The 19,045-nt window shown below is 37.6% G+C and overlaps 1 protein-coding gene across 1 annotated transcript in view; it reads left to right on the top strand.

Moving 5' to 3' along the window:
* Positions 1-18,783, top strand: part of LOC116216844 (rap guanine nucleotide exchange factor 4-like) — a 58,960-nt gene extending 40,177 nt beyond the window's left edge. Inside the window, exons 3-5 of the mRNA XM_031554302.1 lie at positions 9,441-9,513; positions 10,569-10,633; positions 17,745-18,783. Of these exons, the coding sequence (XP_031410162.1) occupies positions 9,441-9,513; positions 10,569-10,633; positions 17,745-17,756 (150 nt within the window). The 3' untranslated portion in view covers positions 17,757-18,783. The remainder of the gene's footprint in view (positions 1-9,440; positions 9,514-10,568; positions 10,634-17,744) is intronic.
* Positions 18,784-19,045: the final 262 nt, after the last annotated feature.

Genomic DNA, 19,045 nt, shown 5'->3' with positions numbered 1-19,045 from the left:
GTGCTCTTTCTCCTGACATGCCAGTCCTTGGGATGACTCATCTGTTCAATGAACTGTGGAGGGCTCCTCCAGAGAGCCATCCTCAATTTTCTGCATTTTTCAGAAGCAACAGAAAACCTTAAGATACAATGGTGTCTAATTATTTTGAAACAAGTCTTACGTTCATTGCCATGACTTCTGAATTTTCTCCTTTCTAATTAAACGAGTTCTCTTTTGGCTATGTGGCACTTTGCTCCTACCCATAACTCATTCATACTCCTCCTTCTTACTAACTTTTTTCTTTTTATGATTCAACTTCCAGTATTTGTCCTTCTTTTCTACCCCCAAGTACTTCACATTCTTACTGTCCTCTCTTGTCATGGGGTTTGAAAATGGTCCTTGTTATCAGTGATTTTCTGTCCGTGAGGAAGATTATCCTCTCCTTCTATTCTGCCTTGGTGAGGTCAAATCTGGACTACAGTGTCCAGTTTTGGGCTTCCCAGTTCAAGAAAGGCAGGAAATTTTCTAGATAGACAGTCCAGTAGAGGGCTACAAAGATAATTAGGGCCCTGGAGTATATCCTTTATGAGGAAAGGCTGGGAGACTTAGGACTGGAGAAGACTAGGGAGGGATCTTATCAGTGCTTAAAAAAGGCAGTTGTCTAGTGGATGGGGTCACGTTGGTGCACCCGGTGACAGGACAAGGGGCAAGAGGCACAAACTGGAACACAGGAAGACATGAGGAAAAGCTTCTTTACTTTGAAGAGCCCTGGAACAAACTGCCCAGAGAGGTTGTGGAGTCTCCTTCGAATCACAGAAGCACAGAATAGCTTGGATTGGAAGAGACCCAAAGGATCACCAAGTTTCAGCCTCTCTGCCACCAACATACAGATCTGGTATTCTCCTATGGAGGTACTCAAAACCCACCTGAATACTCTCCTGTGTAACCGTGCTTCAGCAGGAGGGTTGGACTCCAGAGATCCCTTCCAACCCTTATGATTCTGTGATTCTTTGCTGGAATATGCTTGTTTCCATGCACTAGAAAAAGTAGGCTATGTTCAGTCATACTCTCTGAATTATAATTATGGAGTTTGCCTTCAGATTTTTCCCCCTAATTATTTAGTATTATACATGTTTTGATTTCACAGCAGTGTTGCTGAGAGAGCTGCACAAGCTGCTTTTAAAGCAACTCACACTGTAATCAAAGTAATATTTTTTTAAAGCATTGAAGTAAGACTGCTATAAAGAAAAATTCCCTGTATGTTTATTTATTTGCATTTATGAAATATCGTCACTATTGTTAGGCACAACTGTAGTGGAAACAGGCACGTTGGAAGTTGATGTTTGCTTGTTTCTGTGAGAAGCAAAGGCGGAGAAGGTGGAGCATTAGGCTGATCCCACTGAACTCATTAAGAGGTTTATATTGGTTCAAGAGGAATTAATATTTAACCCAGAGTTTCTTTCCAGATTAGAACAAATTTCTAGACCAATGTGTTTCTGTGCTTGGAGGTTGTAAACATGAAAGCAGAATTAAAAATCAGCTCACCAGTTTGCTTTTTCTTTTTGTTTCAAATCTTGTGAAATCTGTGAGAGTAGAGAAGAAAATGTACTGTTGATGTGCAATGGATAAAGCCACTGCTGCGCAGTGTCAGTTCCAGGCCATTTAAGTGTCATTTAAGTTGTACTTAAAACCTATTTTTAGACTTAAGTACTGTACAGACCTTGTGCTGACCTTACAGAATTTCACTAGAGGAGTGTCACTTCAGCCTGCTGTTGGAGCCTCGCCTGCCCTGGAAGCTTTGCAGTTTTCCTGTCTCAGTGGTACATAGCTAGTTCCACATACTCTTCTTCAGATACAGCCTTTATCGTAGTTAACATAGCATTCTTGCAAAGTTGCATTGGTTGTGTGCATTGGAACTTGATAATTTGGGAGGTGGTGATCACAGGCTGGAGCAATAATTTGGTTTAGAGGCTCTTGCTAATTTTGACTTCTCTAGCACATAAATTTGCTATGCAGCTTACTGTATGTGATCAGATAAAAGGTATGCACATTATGCAATTAAACAGAATTTACTGTTAAAGCTATTTAAAAACAAAAGCCTCTTTCTGGTGTGACCTTTTGGCTGAGCTGAAGCTCTGCTCCAGAAGAATGGAAGGGATCAGTTCAGATAGAAGCATTATATGGAGGATATGATAAAGAAAGCAACCCATAGCTGCTCAGACAATGAGCTGAGCATTACCAGCCTTTTCTTCTTCTTGTAAGTCTGTTATTACCTGTATCCAGTATCTCTTTCAGGCTGTCGTCTTGCATGGTGTACCCAGACTGAGTACTCCAGAAAGAACATCTTTGGTTCTCCTCCCATTGAAGGAGTATGTCTGAAAATAGAAAATGTCGCTGAAAATGAAAGGAAGTATTATGCTTCCATAACTTTCAGAAATGATTCTTGGAGAAGGTTTGCCCTGTACACAACTCATGAGATGACACCAGACTTAATTTATTGTAAGTGTTGTAGGTTTAAAGGTTGGCTGTAGTGGTAGGAAAACTTATATTAAAATAGTGTCTTTCTCACTGTAGCTCAGCACTTTGTTTTCAAGTGTTTTCTGTTAGTTTTGCTAATCAAGATGCAGATTTACAATTCTTAACTTTGCAGAACATTTTCAAGAGGAGTAAGATTATATTCTGCATCATTCAGAAAATTCAAGCTAAGGTGTGATTTGCTCCATCTCTCCTACTGGTGATAATGAAAAAGGAAGAAAGGAGAGCACAGCTTGATTTTTCTGATCTTGTATTGAGTTTGAAGCACTACCACTGACAGATATCGTCATCTCATTTTAATGTGAACAAATAACACTGATGTAATTGTAAAAAAAAGTAAATACAGAATTGCATGATGCTCTTTTTCAGGTGCATTTGAAAACATGGACTTCATGTTGAGGGCAGTTGAATTGTTATATAGATTTTTTTTTTGCATAAGTGCATTATTCCATGGTTACACAAATGCAGTAAAAGACAATGTGTAACTCAGATCGTCTCTTTTTTTCTTCATGTATTTCCTTCGTCCTTTTTATATGTTACGTTACCTTCCCACCACTCCCAAACAAGTCCTATCTCCACCCAATTGCATTTCCTGAGTGGATTCCTCTAGGAGACAGAATCGGAGGGCTGCATGATGTCATTTCTATCTTTAAATTAGATGGAGCAGAATAGGCTGTGTAATTTGTTTAATGATTGCTCATGCTCTAATTTCCTTGGATTTGATTTTTTGCAGTGCAGTCTTATCTTTGGATTTCTATCTGGTAGCCAAGTCTGCTATTTGGCATGATTTCAGTGAGCTGGGTACATTTTTCTGTTCAACTAAAACTCAGGGGGATTCTGCGATCAAGCAAATTCTGCATACAGAGCTTTTCAAGCATGATAAATTGATTTAAGCAGGAATGTGACGGAAAAATATATATCTCCAAAACAAAGAGATCAAATAAAGACAAGAGCATAGTTGATTAGAGCTATATAGAAACATTCAGAAGATGGTAAGTAGGCAAATAGAAAAGATGCAGATTCATCTGCTCTTGCATAATCTGTACTAATTCTGGTTCAGCAAGAACAGGCATTTCCTGTATTTATTTTATCTCAATACAACTAAATGGTACTTCAGTTCTGATATTTCAAGTCTTGTGTACCTTGTTTTAATGACTTGAGTAGACTGACATACATAGAAGAGTCTTTGTTCAGTGAATCATGTGGTAGAATCTTCTTTTTCTATTTTTCCACTATACATCAATATATGTTTTTCTCTATTGCGATGTTTGTTTTCTTATTTTCTGATGTCTTTACCCTTTCCTTTAGAAATATTTCAGTTCTGTTGCATTACCTCTGACTTGGGTGATGTCTTGGGAATTACAAATGCTAATATTTAGCAATATTCAGGATTCTTGGTATTCTCCATTCTAATATGGAGAGTTAGACAGTTTCCACATGCAATTCCCCTTTGTATTGAGATAAACACCCCTCAATATCCTATTGTGCTGTGTATGTGCCTAATGAACTGAAACTGATTTCAAGTGCAAAGATACACAGTGAGGTGCATGCAAACTGTGCAACATTACTCATGAAGCACATCTTAGCGCACAGAAGGAGGTGGATGACTGACTACCCCTGCTAGAGGTGAGGAAGATGCATTTGCTGTAGCCACCCTGCTGGTCAGCAGAGCTGAGGATGCCAGCAAAAACCTGTATGAAGAGCTCAAGGCTACAGCCCAGAGAGGGAGGGAGCCTTGAGTTCTGCAAGCTCTCTCAGCCCAAATGGATCTCACTTGTAGATTGGGCCAGAGCTATTATTACATGCAGCCCAAACTTGGAGCACATTGTGTGAGAGTCCAGTTGTTTGAGAAGCTGCCAGAGCCCTGTCACACTGTTCAGCAGTTTTCTACTTCTATACAAACATTTTTCCTTTGTTCTGATTACCTGAGACTTTACCTGTCAGTTCAGTTATTTCATTTAAGTGTGATGTTTGGAGGAGGGAGCACTGGATCTAAAGACAAAGATCTAGACTTTGAGATGCCAATATGCGCTTGTTTTGGGAAATGAAAAGGGGAGCTAGAGATCTTTTGGACTCTCTCACATCTCTTCTTGTTGTTCTGGAGGAGAAAAGAGAGGGCACCATGCTGAGCTCACAAGGGAGTTAGTTTATTTCCAAAATGATATAACTGGCACAACCATCTCAGAGGAAGAACAGAACTGCACTGAGAGCATCAGTGATCAATTATTTATTATTAAAAGAAAATAGAGAAGGTGGCCAATTGTGAATAGCTACATGTCATACCCCTAGGAAGAACAGTAGCAGGAGTTCTGGCAGACAGCAGAGAGGATTACATAACTCAGGTAACAGTCAAAGGAACATCATCTTAAAGAATAGTTACACGAGGTTTTGAAGAATGTGTGGAAAGGTCACCTTGATGTTTAAGATTTCTAGAACTAAAATGAATTACAATGTATTTTGTCTCACTGACAAGTCTGCAAGTAATGCATACTCTGCCTTATCTTCTGTGCATCTGGCAGTAGGAAGAGTTGGAGACAGCAGGAGAGCACCTGATAATACAGGGTCTTGAGGTTACATTGATCCAGAAGCTTCAGAAGAGGATTTACCACCCACCATTAAACGGCCATTGGATAGGGCAATGCATAGTGGCATTGTGTTTTGAGGCTGAGAGAGGGGACGTTAAGGAGTGCGTGTTGTGGTCTGTGTAACCTCCTTCATGTTAGAAGACTGTCACTTCCAGTTGTGTGTGTTCGTCTGGGCATGGGGAACCTTTAGAAGCTGGGCTTGGCTCCCTAGTGCTTTGCAAGTGAAGCGCTTACTGAACAGCCCATTAGTTACTCCTTCCTGACCAGAGGACTGCTGGACTTAGGAGTATATCTGGAGTGGAGCTTGCCCAGGTGGGCATAGATCTGTGAGCTGGTTCTGTTAATATTGATGCTTTGCTACGCAACACATGTGGAAGACGACAGACACACCTGAATTTTCTTCGCATCTTCCTGACTTGTTTTGGAATGTTTGTATTAGATGTCTTCTTTTGGTCTTTCTTTCCCTTTAAACAGAGATTAGATCTTCAATACTTGCAATAGATGAGACTAATACTAAGATGTTTTATACACCTTGTGTACAATAGGAGAATGCATAAGGGGTTCAGACAGTTTGCGCTGGAATTGTAGTAACAGCCTTTCTAAACATTATCATATAAAAAATTTACCAAAGAGCTTTTGTGGTGTAGAAGAAAATCCAGTGAAGTCATGAAGGCAGCTGAGACTCATCACCAGCCAATCAAGAGGTGCCTTTTAAAAACTGTTAGCATGAAAATTCACCTCCAGCAGCTCCCCAGTGAGGAAAGTGTGCTACTTGTTTTTTCTCTTTTCCTCCTTTCCTCCCGTCCCCTACTGCTCCTCACCAGTGCTCTTCTGTGCTTTAGGCTATAGCAGTGACTGGAAAGGTCATGTTAATTTTTACTACTGTGTGGATGTGGGATAGTCACTAACTGGAAGAAAAAAATATGATCGTTATTACTTGTGCTGTCAGATTAGATGCAAGAAGTGTCTGATCTTTAAGCTATTGCGTGATAGAGTTTGTAAATTGGTAGAAATCTGAAGATGGAGTGAATAGGTCAGTGAGTGTAGTTCTAAAACCTGCTGTCACGTTGGATTTACTGAATGTGATGACTTCTGATAATAAACGAGCTTGTATGATAGCTGTTCGTGTTTTTCACAATTAAACCCTTTCCAGAGGACACTCCAACAGTGGAATACATTTTCAGAAGCCTTTTGTAAATATTTAGTCTGTTAATCTTCAGGATCGCTTTGAATGTCATCTACCATGAAAAATTTTACTGATTGCATTTTCTTTTCATTTACAGACATTATGCACTCAATATTGTGTTCTCCTGATTGTCTCAGCTTTGAGAGAGATCAGCCTAATACTGTGAATTTTTATGCAGTTATTTTCATTTTTGCATATTTGTTTCCCAGTGGACAGCATTTACCATACTTCTTGACTAGTGTCCTTTGACATTTAACTTGGCTGATAAGCTGGCAAAATTTTAGGTGCCTCCCTCCCCCCACCAAAGTATCTTATGGACTTCATGTATACGCAGTCCTGTCAACCTTCCCTCAAGGTACCTAGGTATAGAAGGTAGTTTAATTTATACTGAAATCTGCTGGAGGAGTCTGAACAGATGAGCCTTCTGAGGTCATGTCCTGAACTGGTGCCTCTTCTGGTATGTTGCCTGACTTCCTTCACAGGCAGCACTATGCTGTGCTTGCTCCTTCGATCTCCTCAGTAGACTCACCCAGGACAGGTTAGGGCCTTGGTGTGGAAGATGGCAAATTGCAGGTCCTTCACAGCCTATGCTTATGTTCTTTTTGGGCTTTGCCATCCTGAGTGTCAGGTGAGGCTCAGTGTGGTTAGGGGTCTCCATACGCAAGAAGTCTTTCAGTGTTCCTAAAACTTACACTGTGTGTAAATAATGCAGCCAATAATACAGCAGAGTGCAAAACTGCATCTGTCTTCCCTGCCTATTTGGTGAAAATCAGATCTCCACCCAAAGACAGATGCTTTTTATTGTTTTTTTTCTCTGAAAGATGCATTGTGTTCCAAAACCTGTGAAGTGACAGCTTCTTAAAATATATTTGGATACCACTGCTTCATAGCAAACAACTGCGTGGTTTTTTTTCCCTAGCTTATGTTGTACAGGGCAGTTGCATAAGAAAGTCAGAGGAATTATCCCTAAGCAGAAATTATGCATATTTTGGTACTCGATAGCAAGAGATTCTATCCTCTTAATGTGTTATATGCAATTCTGGCTTATTCTACCTGCAAGACTTGTGCAGGTAGCTAGGCTTCAAAATTTCGTGGAAATTTCATGGTGTGTTCTGTGTTTTATTTCATAAGAAGAACAAGCAGGAGAAATATTAGAGAATTAATGAAAGAAAAGTGCTCTGCAGTGTATGATGATTGCAAATGTGGTTTAGGGAATGCATACATTTGAAAAGTAAAAAGAGAAAATTACTGTTGGTCCTACTCCAGTTCCTTAGCAAGGTGCTTTAAATGTGGACTAATGATGTATTTCTGGAAATACATCTGCTATCTTGGATAAAGCAAAACAAAGAACTGAATATCATCTGAATGGAAGAACAGGAAAAATACTGCGTAAACTTGATTTTATCTTATTTCCAATGAAACATTTCAGCTTTCCATTTTTAAGCCGAATTCCAAGTTGAAATTAAGTAGAAAAATAGAACAAAACGTTTATCTACTCTGTGAATAAAATGTGATTTCAGCCCCTTGTAACATGTTCTCCTTTCTTTCATTTTGTCAACCAAAATTAGTTTTTTCCCTTGTTTCACATGTATGGCTTACTTACTGAACTGAAAATATAGTTACTTCTTAGGTTATTCCTCTTGCTGAGTTTCAGGCATAGGACTGGAAACAAAGCATGGGGACGTGAATGGCTTGGAAAAGAAAATAGTTTTATCCTCAAATTAAATAGTAGCTTGTATTTTGTGTGACTGACCTGAAATAAAACATAATTTAACTCCTATGAGTTTTCAGCTGGATTACGGGTGAGATTTAAATATGTTACTAAGCTTTAGGATGTAATCACACATCTAAAAATAGGATTGGATTATTAAGATTAATGTAATCTTTGTAGCTTTTGTTATTATTTAGAATGCAAGACATTCGTTCTTCAGTATTAGAACAGATGAGATTTTCATATGCATCTCTAGGAAAAAACATCGTTAAAAGAATAATTCAAGCATCTGTTAAACTCTAGCAGACAGCATTTGGAAAGTGAATACATACATCCCAACAGCTCCATAATGCAAAGGATAAATCTTTCTCATTAAAATTGGTTTATCAGGAAAGCTTTCTAACTCAATTGTTATGTGTGTTTACTTGAAACCTAATGTGTATTTCTACTGACTGTTTGTTCATGTTCAGCTCACTGCACAACCTATGGACCACATGATACGTTTTGTTCATGCTGATCAGCAGCATCCCTGTTGCACAAGCTTGCGTTGTAACTGTTCCAAAAAAGGGAATTATAATGTTTATCCATAACTATGACAGTAGCATGGCATGATTGAAAACCAAAATGTAGCAGTCATTCTTTGAATGATTTGTATGTGACAAGGAAGTTTTGGGGTTTTTTTCCCCTTGGTGTTATAGTTGTGGATTTCTTAAGCCCCAGACAGAGCTTTGAACCTTTTTTTATCTTGTCACTGACATTCACTGAAGAAAAATATCAGTTACTGATATCAATTACAATTATGTAGTTTACAGTTGTACAAAGGACATCATTTTTACTGTTACAAAATTTTATTTGACTGTCCGGTTTATGTGAACGTATACATAGAATTGGTACTGTGTTTGTGTGTTGCAGTTTTGAAAACCAAACTTTTGCTTCCCTAATGTGTTAGAAGTACATGTTTGGAATCTTAGCAGTAAATCCTGTTTGTTTCAAATCTGCTACCAAATTTATAGTGGTACATGAGTCTTATAAATTCTTATTTCACAGCTTTGTCTCCATCCTTACAATAAAGTAGCTTTGTAGCTAAAGTTTAGCAGAGCAGTGTAGTTTCAAACAAGCTTTTAAGCAGTTTATATGGGAAATCACACAACTAAGGATGATGTTAATTTATTAGAACCCTCCAAGCCATGCTTTGGGGAAATCAAGGAGGGAACAGTCTTAGCGCAGCTTTTGGTAAAATAAAGGCAGCGTGCTCTTAGTGCTAGCCTTGTAGCACTGAGAGTAAAGACATGTCTGACTGTCTCTGCCACAGACTGCTTATGGATATGTGAAACACAAAGCAACAGGCACACAGATATAAATACTACAGCATCCATCTGTACTCATACATCTGTACTGACTTATACATCTGTAACTGACTGAATTTGCCATTGCTGTCTTTCAGAAATACCGACAGTATATGTCTGAACTTCTTACTCCTCCTTATGGTGTTATGGAAACTGGCTCCAACAATGACAGTAAGTATGAGAAAATACAAATCAAATGTTATGGAAATTAGAGGGAAGAAGAAAAAGGTCGATGAATGTCCTCTGGCTTGTGATGTGAGAATTTAAATGTTAAATTCAGTTCAGATGTTCAACGATGTTCAAAGATATTTCTGCTCTGCATAGGAGGAAATAGTTTGGAACTTTCTTGATTGCATTCTTAATTGTATACGACTGCATACAGAACTGTGCACAACTCTGTACACTGATCGTGTTATGTCACGTAGCATTTAACTAGTTGTAGATACTACATAAATTCTGTGGAATGCAACTATGAGTCCTGCTAGTAAAAAACTTTACAGACTGGCTGACTTATTATTATTATTATTATTATTATTATTATTATTATTATTATTCTCTAGTTATGGCATGCTACACAACTTATTTGATAACATGGTTTGTTTTTGGACACGGAGCCTGCAGCAGACATGCTGCTCTCTGACCCTAGTTATACAGGTAAATAAGTTTCGGTATGGTTTAGCCTTGTGAGAATCTGTCAAACTGTGGGATAACGGTTTAAACATGAATCCAAGGGCAGCCTTTGGAATGTACCACTTCTGTAATTCAAGGTACTTGCGCAGAATTGCCAGAGGATTACTTAGATGCCAACCTGGATGATATCTGATGACCTATATTTGCATCAGTAAATTTTGGGCAATATATTTTGTGATCAGTATATTGCACAGTGTAGCATAACTGTCCTAGATAATACAAACACAGAGCTGCACCTGACTTCCAGATGTTAAAACACAGATAACATTAAATGAAAAAATATAACTAATTTCTGTATATGTACTTCAAATATAAGTTGTGAGCAAGTACAATTTCTAGCAACTTTATACTCAGGAGCTAACTTTTTGTCTTTTTCTTTTTTGTAATGGAAGAATTTTGCCTGAATGTTTTTTTTAAATCTAAAAATCATAGATGAATATTTATGTTATCAAAGTTTTAAAGATGTCAAATTCCTTATTAATCTCTTTTGTTACATAAAGAACATGCAGTATTTATTTATTGTGTTCTTTTTTCAGGAATGCCAGATAAGGACAGTATGTCAAGCGGTGCTCTTTGCCAAGTTTCTAAAAACTGTAATAAGGTAAACAGATCTTATTTTTGCCTTTGGATTTTGATGTGAGGCTTTTGGTAATGGCATTGAGAAGTCCAAGGTAAAAATGCAAAGCATGTGGCTGATGCGTGTGATTACAATATACAACTTATAAGGATGTTTTAGATGTATTATAAAACTGGAGAAAGCAAAAGGAACATCTGTGGAAGTTTGTGTCACATTCTGATTGTCATCTGCCTGTAAAGAAGGTAGGTGCTGAAGGCAAGGAAGAAAGACATCTTGGTGATAAGACCAGAACATAGCTATGATATTTTATTATGATAATAAAATTCATAGTTAAGTTCTGTTTTGAGGCTATACTGAGTCTAACATGGACACAGTTCAAGCCCTTTGCACAGGGTGAATCTTCTACTGTATTAGGAGTGCAGCTGTATTTCCCAGTTCCCCTTTATAAACAGTTCTGTGCCTTTGGTCTCACCAGATCAGGACTCCCATGAAAGAACTTGTGAATATTACTGTGCTGACATTCTGTAATTATACTAGTGGGAAGAAACAGTATTGGACATTGCTGTGAAGATTGTTAACTTTTAGGGTTTATTTTATAGAGAGAGTAGGAAGGTTATAGTAATACACAGTTCCTTGGATGCCTCCTTTCTGGATAAAAGGAGTTTAATTGGATGCATTTGTGTGATGTCTATAAAAGGTAAAAGGATTTTTTTTGTCATATAAAACGTCTCTCTTGACAGCAGATAAAGACAATATTTTATCATGTTTCCCTCATGTGAAAATAACTACTTCCACCTCTGTCTGTCTGTCCTACTTCCTTGAGGGTACTGACCTTTCTTGTCATATTTAGCCTTTAATAAATGTATAAATGAAACAGTATGCAGTTCCTTTTGCTTGTCTTATTCACTAATGTTCTACTGCTTCCTGACACAACCTTACCCTTTATGAAAATAAGTATTCTTCCATGTTTTAAGTAATAATTCATAGATACTTTTGTATCTCTTACTCTGTAAGCATCTTACAAAGATTTGAAATGTCAGTGTCGTATAGGAGTACTTGCAACGCTGTACATGAGAGTTAAGACCCCTCAACAAAAGCATCAAGTGTAGTATCCAAACTGAAAGATGTGTTATTTTCTGAAGCAGGTAGAGCTAACAAGTTAAATACATCCTAGTCCTTCCTAGGTGGTATTCCCCAAGTAATGGGCAGTAATATTTGGCTAAGGAGCATATGGACTTTCAGGGTCAGAATATTTTAGAAACTGAGCAAAGTATTGTGATTATCACTGCTGCTGATAGCTGTGCTTTTCAGGCAGAAGTGGACTCTTCGCGTACAAAGTAATGCTCAATTGTATTGGAGACAGAACTTGACTGGGGCACCTTAAATTGTTCAATCTCTTTTACAGGAATAAGGTAGCTTCTCTTCCCAGACACATAAAACAGCCATCCTTCTCCCTCCCACGCTCTGTAGACATTTCAGTGGAGAGAAGCTGAGAGAGTGAATATGTGACAGATGCTTGTCACCTTGTTTTGTCCTGGAGGAGCTCAGACAGTCCCATGACAAATGTAGCAGTACCTACACAGCATAGAAATAGTTCTTGAATCCTAGTTCTGTGTTTTTGCCATATGTCCCTAGTTCTCTCTAATTCTGTTAAATGAAAGGCAAGTACAACAGAAGTAAATACTTAAGTATTTTCTGCATGCAAGCTTCTTTCCTGCAATTTAAAATAGTATAACTGTTACAGCATTACACGTGTAGATCATTGTGTCCTGCTGTCAGTTTTGAATGATCAGAGAAAAACTATGATTGCAGAGCCAAATTCCCAGAAGTGTTACCAGCTATTTGAAATACAAAGCAACAAGCTACCAGAACACAGTCTGTGTTCATATGTTTTATGTTTTGTACATTCTACTGTGATACGTGGCTGCAGAAATTGCTAATGCGTCAGGGACAGACATTCAGTCAGGGAAGTGGTAGTGTTTGCAGAATATCTTTGAATTCCTTTGTCTTATTATTGCTGGAATGATGCTTGTAGGACTGGTAGCCAAGGGTGAGGCCTGCAAGCTGCTCCGTAATGGCCTGACAGACTGAGCAAGGGACTTTCTGAAATTCAGAGAAAGTTTCTCAAAGTCTTTTATGTGGCAAGAAGACATTACAGGCTTAGAAGGAGATAACATCACTTGTTCAGTAGTTCTAATCTTAATGATACATTTATATCTGTTTCTCTGGTTTAGTTTTGCAGGGAAATAAGTAACTATAAATAATTTAATTCAAATAAAATCAAATGTATTCCACTCTTGATATAGAAAAATGCATGCTTTTCTGTTTTAGCTTCTGCTGAGCCATTTTTAAGGACTATTATAGTTTATTTTCCATGTTTGCTAATTATTTGGGTTTCATCTTCATAGCTTTATTTTTTTCTCTTAACACATCTCTTATTTTTTGATGAGTAACACAAGATTTTTCTTTTAATGTATGCCTTGAAATTTTCTCACCATATGGGGATGTTTGCTTTCTCTAGTTCATTAAAATCTATTAAAAAGAATTCTGTTTGGAGAAGGCAGCAAAGAGATTTTCTAACACCAAACAAGAATTAATTTGCATTTAGGATTACATTATTGAGCATCACTTAATACAATGTAGCAGTTAAATTGAGCATAAAATACATGGAATATGTTATACTCTCCAGTTACATTTTGAGAAATGGAAACAAAATCAAATTTAAGCCATCTTAAATAAGGAAAAACAATACAGCATCTGTCTTTTTAACTAGTCAGTCTGATATCAGTGCAATGGTCTCACTAGCTCCAGTTTTTGAACCTTCTGATGAAATAGATTGGGATGTAACTGGATCTACCAGGTGATTATAACCATAAAGCCAAAATGACAAAATCAATAATAATTTCAAATACATCTTTGGAAAAGATACAGAAGAGTACTTAAAAGACAGGGGAGGTCGGGCTCCAGTGAGCAGACAGAATAGGTAGTGGTTCTGTCTCCATATATTACCAGCAGAGCTGGCAGCAGGGTTGCATGGTGGTTCCCACTACGAGATCTTGTTTTTACAATTTGGCCAGTTTCTCACTGCTTAGGCTGAATTTTTTCATGCTGAGAGTTTGCTCTGGCTGATTTTTAAGTGGAAATATATCAAACCTCTCTGACATTGAGGTTGGGGGGAAATGCATACTGCAGGTTAAATAGCTTTTCCCAGTGATACTCTGACAATCCTGTCCTGTTGACTAAGAGCTTGACATTTAGGGCTTGTTCTGACAGGAAGGAGTGCTATTGGTGACTCTACAAAATAAGCCATCTTATTATGCCTTGAAAAACATCTTTTGAAACGGACTAATTAGGGGCACATGAAAGTTTTTGCATGGAGGCTGTGTGCCTTGCATGCAGAATTCCCGAACTACGCCTTTGGTCCTGCACTGCTTGGGAATTACTGTGTCCATGATGAACAGTATGTTTTTTGTTGCAGTGGCTGATTCTAGTTGCTAGAGTAACATTTTGAGTTACAACCAGAGACTTAACTAAGAATGATCCTTGTCTCCCCTGTACTTTTACACTCTTTACTGATGCCCAGCTTGGAAAGGAGTAGAGAAACAGCCCATTCTTCTCTGGAGACATGAGATATACGATGGTTTTAAAGTAGAAAACAGCATGTCACGAAACAGAGCTGTGCAGACCAGGAATGAATGTGGATAAGAAGAGAGGACAGTCCAACTGAGAGCATGAATCTTCACTCTACTCTGGTGCTTGGTGCTGTGTGTTTCTGCTGTCAGAAAATGTCTAAAACTCCTTTGTATACCTACCCCAAGAGATGATGGGAACAATCTACAAGAAGGATAGAACTCTGTGATTAATGGTAATTATTCTATTTAATCAAGTAGTTGATATTCAGAAAGTTCTAACCAGGCTAATACTCCCAGTTGAAGTTTTATGTTCTTTTCTGTAATGTGCAGTTCTTTTCTCCATAGAGCAGTTTGCTGAAAGAGCCCCCAAATTCTCAAGAAATGATGCCAAAAACAAACAAAAAGCCCAACAACAACAAAAAAAAGTGTGCATGAAAGGGAGGCTGAAAACTCAAGTGCTTGAAAGCAGAGCTTCAAGAGTGAAGGTTGACTGAGCAGTGTTAATGAAGTCCTCTTATCCGTGTTTGTTATGGTGCAGGCTTAATTTCTTCATGTTTATTATGGTACAGACTTTGATTACCTACTCATATACGTTTTTCCTGTGGCACACTCAATTAAAACAACATCTCTCTTCAAAAAATCATGCCAGTTTTCTTTTTAATACAACTTAATCTCTATGATTGCTTTGAATAAATAACCTGCAGAAATTTGTATCCTTTGTGTTAAAGCCTACATCCTTAAAGAAAACGCTTCTTCGTATCCTGAAGAAGGCATACTAAACACATAAGATATAAGGAGATTAATTGTATGCATTAGCACAACTTAGTCTTGACCTCAGGCGAGGAATATATATATTTTTTTCTGAATTTTCTTATCTTTGTTGCTATTACCTCCCCTGTGCTGTCTTTACGTTTCTATTGTGATAAAGAATTGCAGGAGCTCCCTCTAGTGCATGAAGTAATATTCAGGCAATATTTAACACACAAACCAAGTCTGCTAAGTTTACAGGCTGGAAAGTCTCCTTTGTGTTTTTGATGTAATTGCTTGAAATCCTTTAGACTGGAAGCTTATTGAAAATGATTTATTTGAAGATATTTTGTAAAGCAAACCTTCTTTCTGTAGGATCTGCAGTAACTCATCTGGAAGTTACCTTTTTACCCATCTTCTTCCCTGATTAATTTTGACATCAAAAAATGTAGATCAGTTTTCCTTACTGAACTTTCAATAAGGCTTAGATGCCACACTGATTGTTATGCATTTAAATAACTGGAGTGATTGTGAAAGTATAATTTAGTATTTTACAAACTCTAACTGCATTTTATAAAAGCATACTTAAGAGATCTTTCAGCTGACAGAGAAGGACATAATCTAAGTGTTAATTCCCAAAATACTGACATTTTCAACATTACCAGGCAAATGAATATTTGCTTATTTCAATTTTCAAGCACTTAAATGTATCTCCGGGCATTTTGAAGTATATTGTTTGTGAAGATGACAACACAATTCACTAGATGCAGCCTTGAAGAGCCCATGCAAGATACAAGTAATAACCATGTTCACCCACCTAATTAGCTACTCTAGCAAAAACCACAATAATTTCACTTCTGATTTCCCTATAGTTCAATTTTCTTTTCCCAGATGACTGAGAAGAAAGCTTATCTTTTAACATGTTCAGTAGACTATCAGATGTGAAGTTTGATAGCAGAATACTAAGGGAAATTTTTCACATGCTAATGAAATTCAGAGCCTACGAGGAAATTAAGGAAAGAGAAAGCAGAAAAGCTAGCGGTGAGTTTTTAGATAGAGAAGTTACCACTTCCAAATGAATATCCTGTCATTCTAACATTTACATAAAACCTGTTGTAGAAGAGTTGTTTTCTGTGTGAATGTTTTATATAACTGTCCAGTAATAAGCATACATTAATTCCTAACCTCGCCTGGGTTCTATGCCAGAGTCTGTTGTCCAGTAAAATGGATTAAAAAAAAAAATCATTTTCTGTTCTAAAGTGGTTGCATAAAAGCACTCTACGCAACTATTTCTAAATAATGTCTTCATGGAGTCCTAACTACTGGTTACTCTTATGTGAAGGTAATATGCTTAGAGGTCTGTTCTTAATTTTGCGTTGAGTAGAGTAGAGGTGCTTAGGGTTCAATCATCATCACAGCCTGTAACAATTTGGCTAGTGCAGAGGCTGTGCATATAGTTCCTGGCCATGAGTCACATGGTGACAGCATATGGCAGGAGATATAACAAAGACAGAAGTGTGATGTGAGTAGGAGTCTGTGACAAATATACTTTTCATATGTTAGTGATGAACTTCATCATGAAAAATGTGAAGGTCTATATGTCATCAGAGCTCTTTAATGTAAACAGAATTGTTAGGAGGGCTGCAGGTTTACAAAAGTAAGTTTTGCATAAGATAAATTTTGCAGAACAAAAAGGGAAATTTTGGGGACGTCATTGTCCCTAGTTCTAGCCATGTGAAGATGATGTACAGCTGTAGGCCTTCCTTCCAGACAACAGTGTGAATAGCAATGACTCAAAGAAATGCTTGCACCACTTAATCTTCTTATATCCAATGCAGCTGTCTGATGATCTGTAAATATCTGTGGTCTGTGATTTCATTGTCTCTCCTGAATTCTGGAGACCATAAGAGCAGTTTCTATTGGAACCTACTTACTCTAATCATATAATTAATAATCATATAATAAAACTTCAGTCTGACCAAGAGAGAGCTAGCCAGAGTCATCTCAAAATGGAATTTGTAGTTGTGATCAGTGATTCTCCTTTGATCTTTTATCATACCAGAAGGAATAATATCGTAGGGGGAAATATAACCAAAAAGGGAGTCCTTGGTTCAAACTGCTGCTTATCTACCAATGTATACATCAAAATAACTTAATTTCACTACATAACATTCTTGATCCTGTTCAAGGATCCCTGTTCCTTGAAGCCTTCCATGAATTTGAAAGAAACAAAATATGATCCCTACTTCTGAAAGGAGGACTTCTCATTGTTGTGACTCAGGACAGTATGAGGGACAAATAGAGTGTTCTACAACGATAGTGAGATTGATGAGAAAGGCAAGACTTAGCTTTTACAGCAAAGGGTAGAATTTTTCAACCTTCAGGTCCTGAAGAAATAGTTTTTTCTTGAATGTAGTTTTATCTTGAATGCAGAGATGTACTCTGCGTTTGTCTGAGACAAGAGTCCCCTCAAGCAACTGTTATTTTTGTGCTCCCACTCCTCTTATTGTTTGTTTTCCACGTCAGTCTTTGTAGCAATTTGTTTGTATCCTAATCCCATTTAATTCTTATCTGTACTGGCTGCTGTGATACAAAGCGGCACTGCTCCAAGCTGCTTGCAGCCACAGAAAAGATGGACTGACTGTCAGGCAGAAAGGTGCTGGTTGCTTCAGAACCTTGTAAAGCACGCAACTTTCACGTGTACCTACATTTTAACTGATTTTTATTATTTCTGATTTTTTTTCTTCTGTTATCAGTCCTTGATGTGATCGTCCTGGAACACACTGGGAGTGGGAGGAAGAAGTTTGGAAATCAACAGACAAATGAAAAACTAAGTGATACATATTTCTTTATTGATTTTGTTACTTGAAAGGAATCTGCTTCAGAGTTTCCATTTGTTAGACTAGGAATGCTGAGTAAGAGCAGTAAGCAAATACTTGACTGCTCCCTGTGTAACCTCCCCAGAACTAGATTGCAGAGGTGCTTGGGGCGATCTAGGGAAAGCAGTTTGGATACTGAGATGTTTCCTCTTTGTGGGAATAAAGTGCATTTTCCCACTGTTGCCTAATTGAATGAGTACTGTTGTCGTAGTTTAGATAAATATAATGAATAAAAGAAAAATAAGAAATTTCAAGAAGATGCTAGAAATTGTAGAACATTCATTTGAGTGAAGCAGCTGTGGAAAATTATTTGGATATGAAAATCAGTCTTACTTTAAGTTGTGTGCAGCAACATAGCATATAGCTTTACCTGCCAGTGCTGGCAAGGGCAGTCTGACAATATGTACTGTGGAGTCACATTTAATGACTCTTGTTCTTTGGCTGTGTCTTTTCTGTGATTCTGTCCCAACCCGTAAAAACATGCACATATGCTCCATTTATCTCTTGCAGTTGAAAGGCAGAAAGAGTGGGTAATTACAGTGGAAAAAAAAAAAAGGTCCTTTTCAAGGTTCATGTCTTCAGGCAAGTCAAGCGTATACAAGTAGCATTTGGCACTTATATTTGAAACAGCAAAGTGAATTTTTTTGAATCTTATAATTATTTTTTCAAGTTTGGCAGACGAATTAGGTCAAGGATCTTAAAATCAGATTCCATTTAGTTACTCATTTCATCTCTGAGAGCACTTTGACTTCTTGTCCTACAGTGCATGCAGGAAATTGGAATTCTACAAAGTCGAATATAGTTCTGAAGTAATCAATGTGTCTGACTTAGCAACATCTTTTCTTTAGCTATGTACAGATGACAAAAATTTGAGAGGTTAATAAACAGTGTGGAAAAGCAAGCTGTCCAGTGACTTTTGTTTTTTCTTAGTGTGGCCTAGATGTAAGCCAGGAACATTCTGTTGTTCTGACAACACCACCAAAACTATGGAGCTCAATTACAGCCATTTGGAATGGGAAAAGCTGAGGCAAAAATGTCAGATAGCTACAAAAGAGATGAAAATGTAATTGGACTGGAATTTCCAGTGACGTTAGAGGCAAGTGCAGTTTGGGTATTTAAAGATCTATGATTTTTCATTATTTATTCTTTTTGTAAATTTCCTTCTGGAAGAAAACTTG

This window comes from Meleagris gallopavo, chromosome 7 (assembly GCF_000146605.3).
Source record: "Meleagris gallopavo isolate NT-WF06-2002-E0010 breed Aviagen turkey brand Nicholas breeding stock chromosome 7, Turkey_5.1, whole genome shotgun sequence".
Classification (NCBI taxonomy): Eukaryota; Metazoa; Chordata; class Aves; order Galliformes; family Phasianidae; genus Meleagris; species Meleagris gallopavo.
Note: the sequence above shows the minus strand (reverse complement) of the source record. Positions and strands in the feature narration are given on the sequence as shown.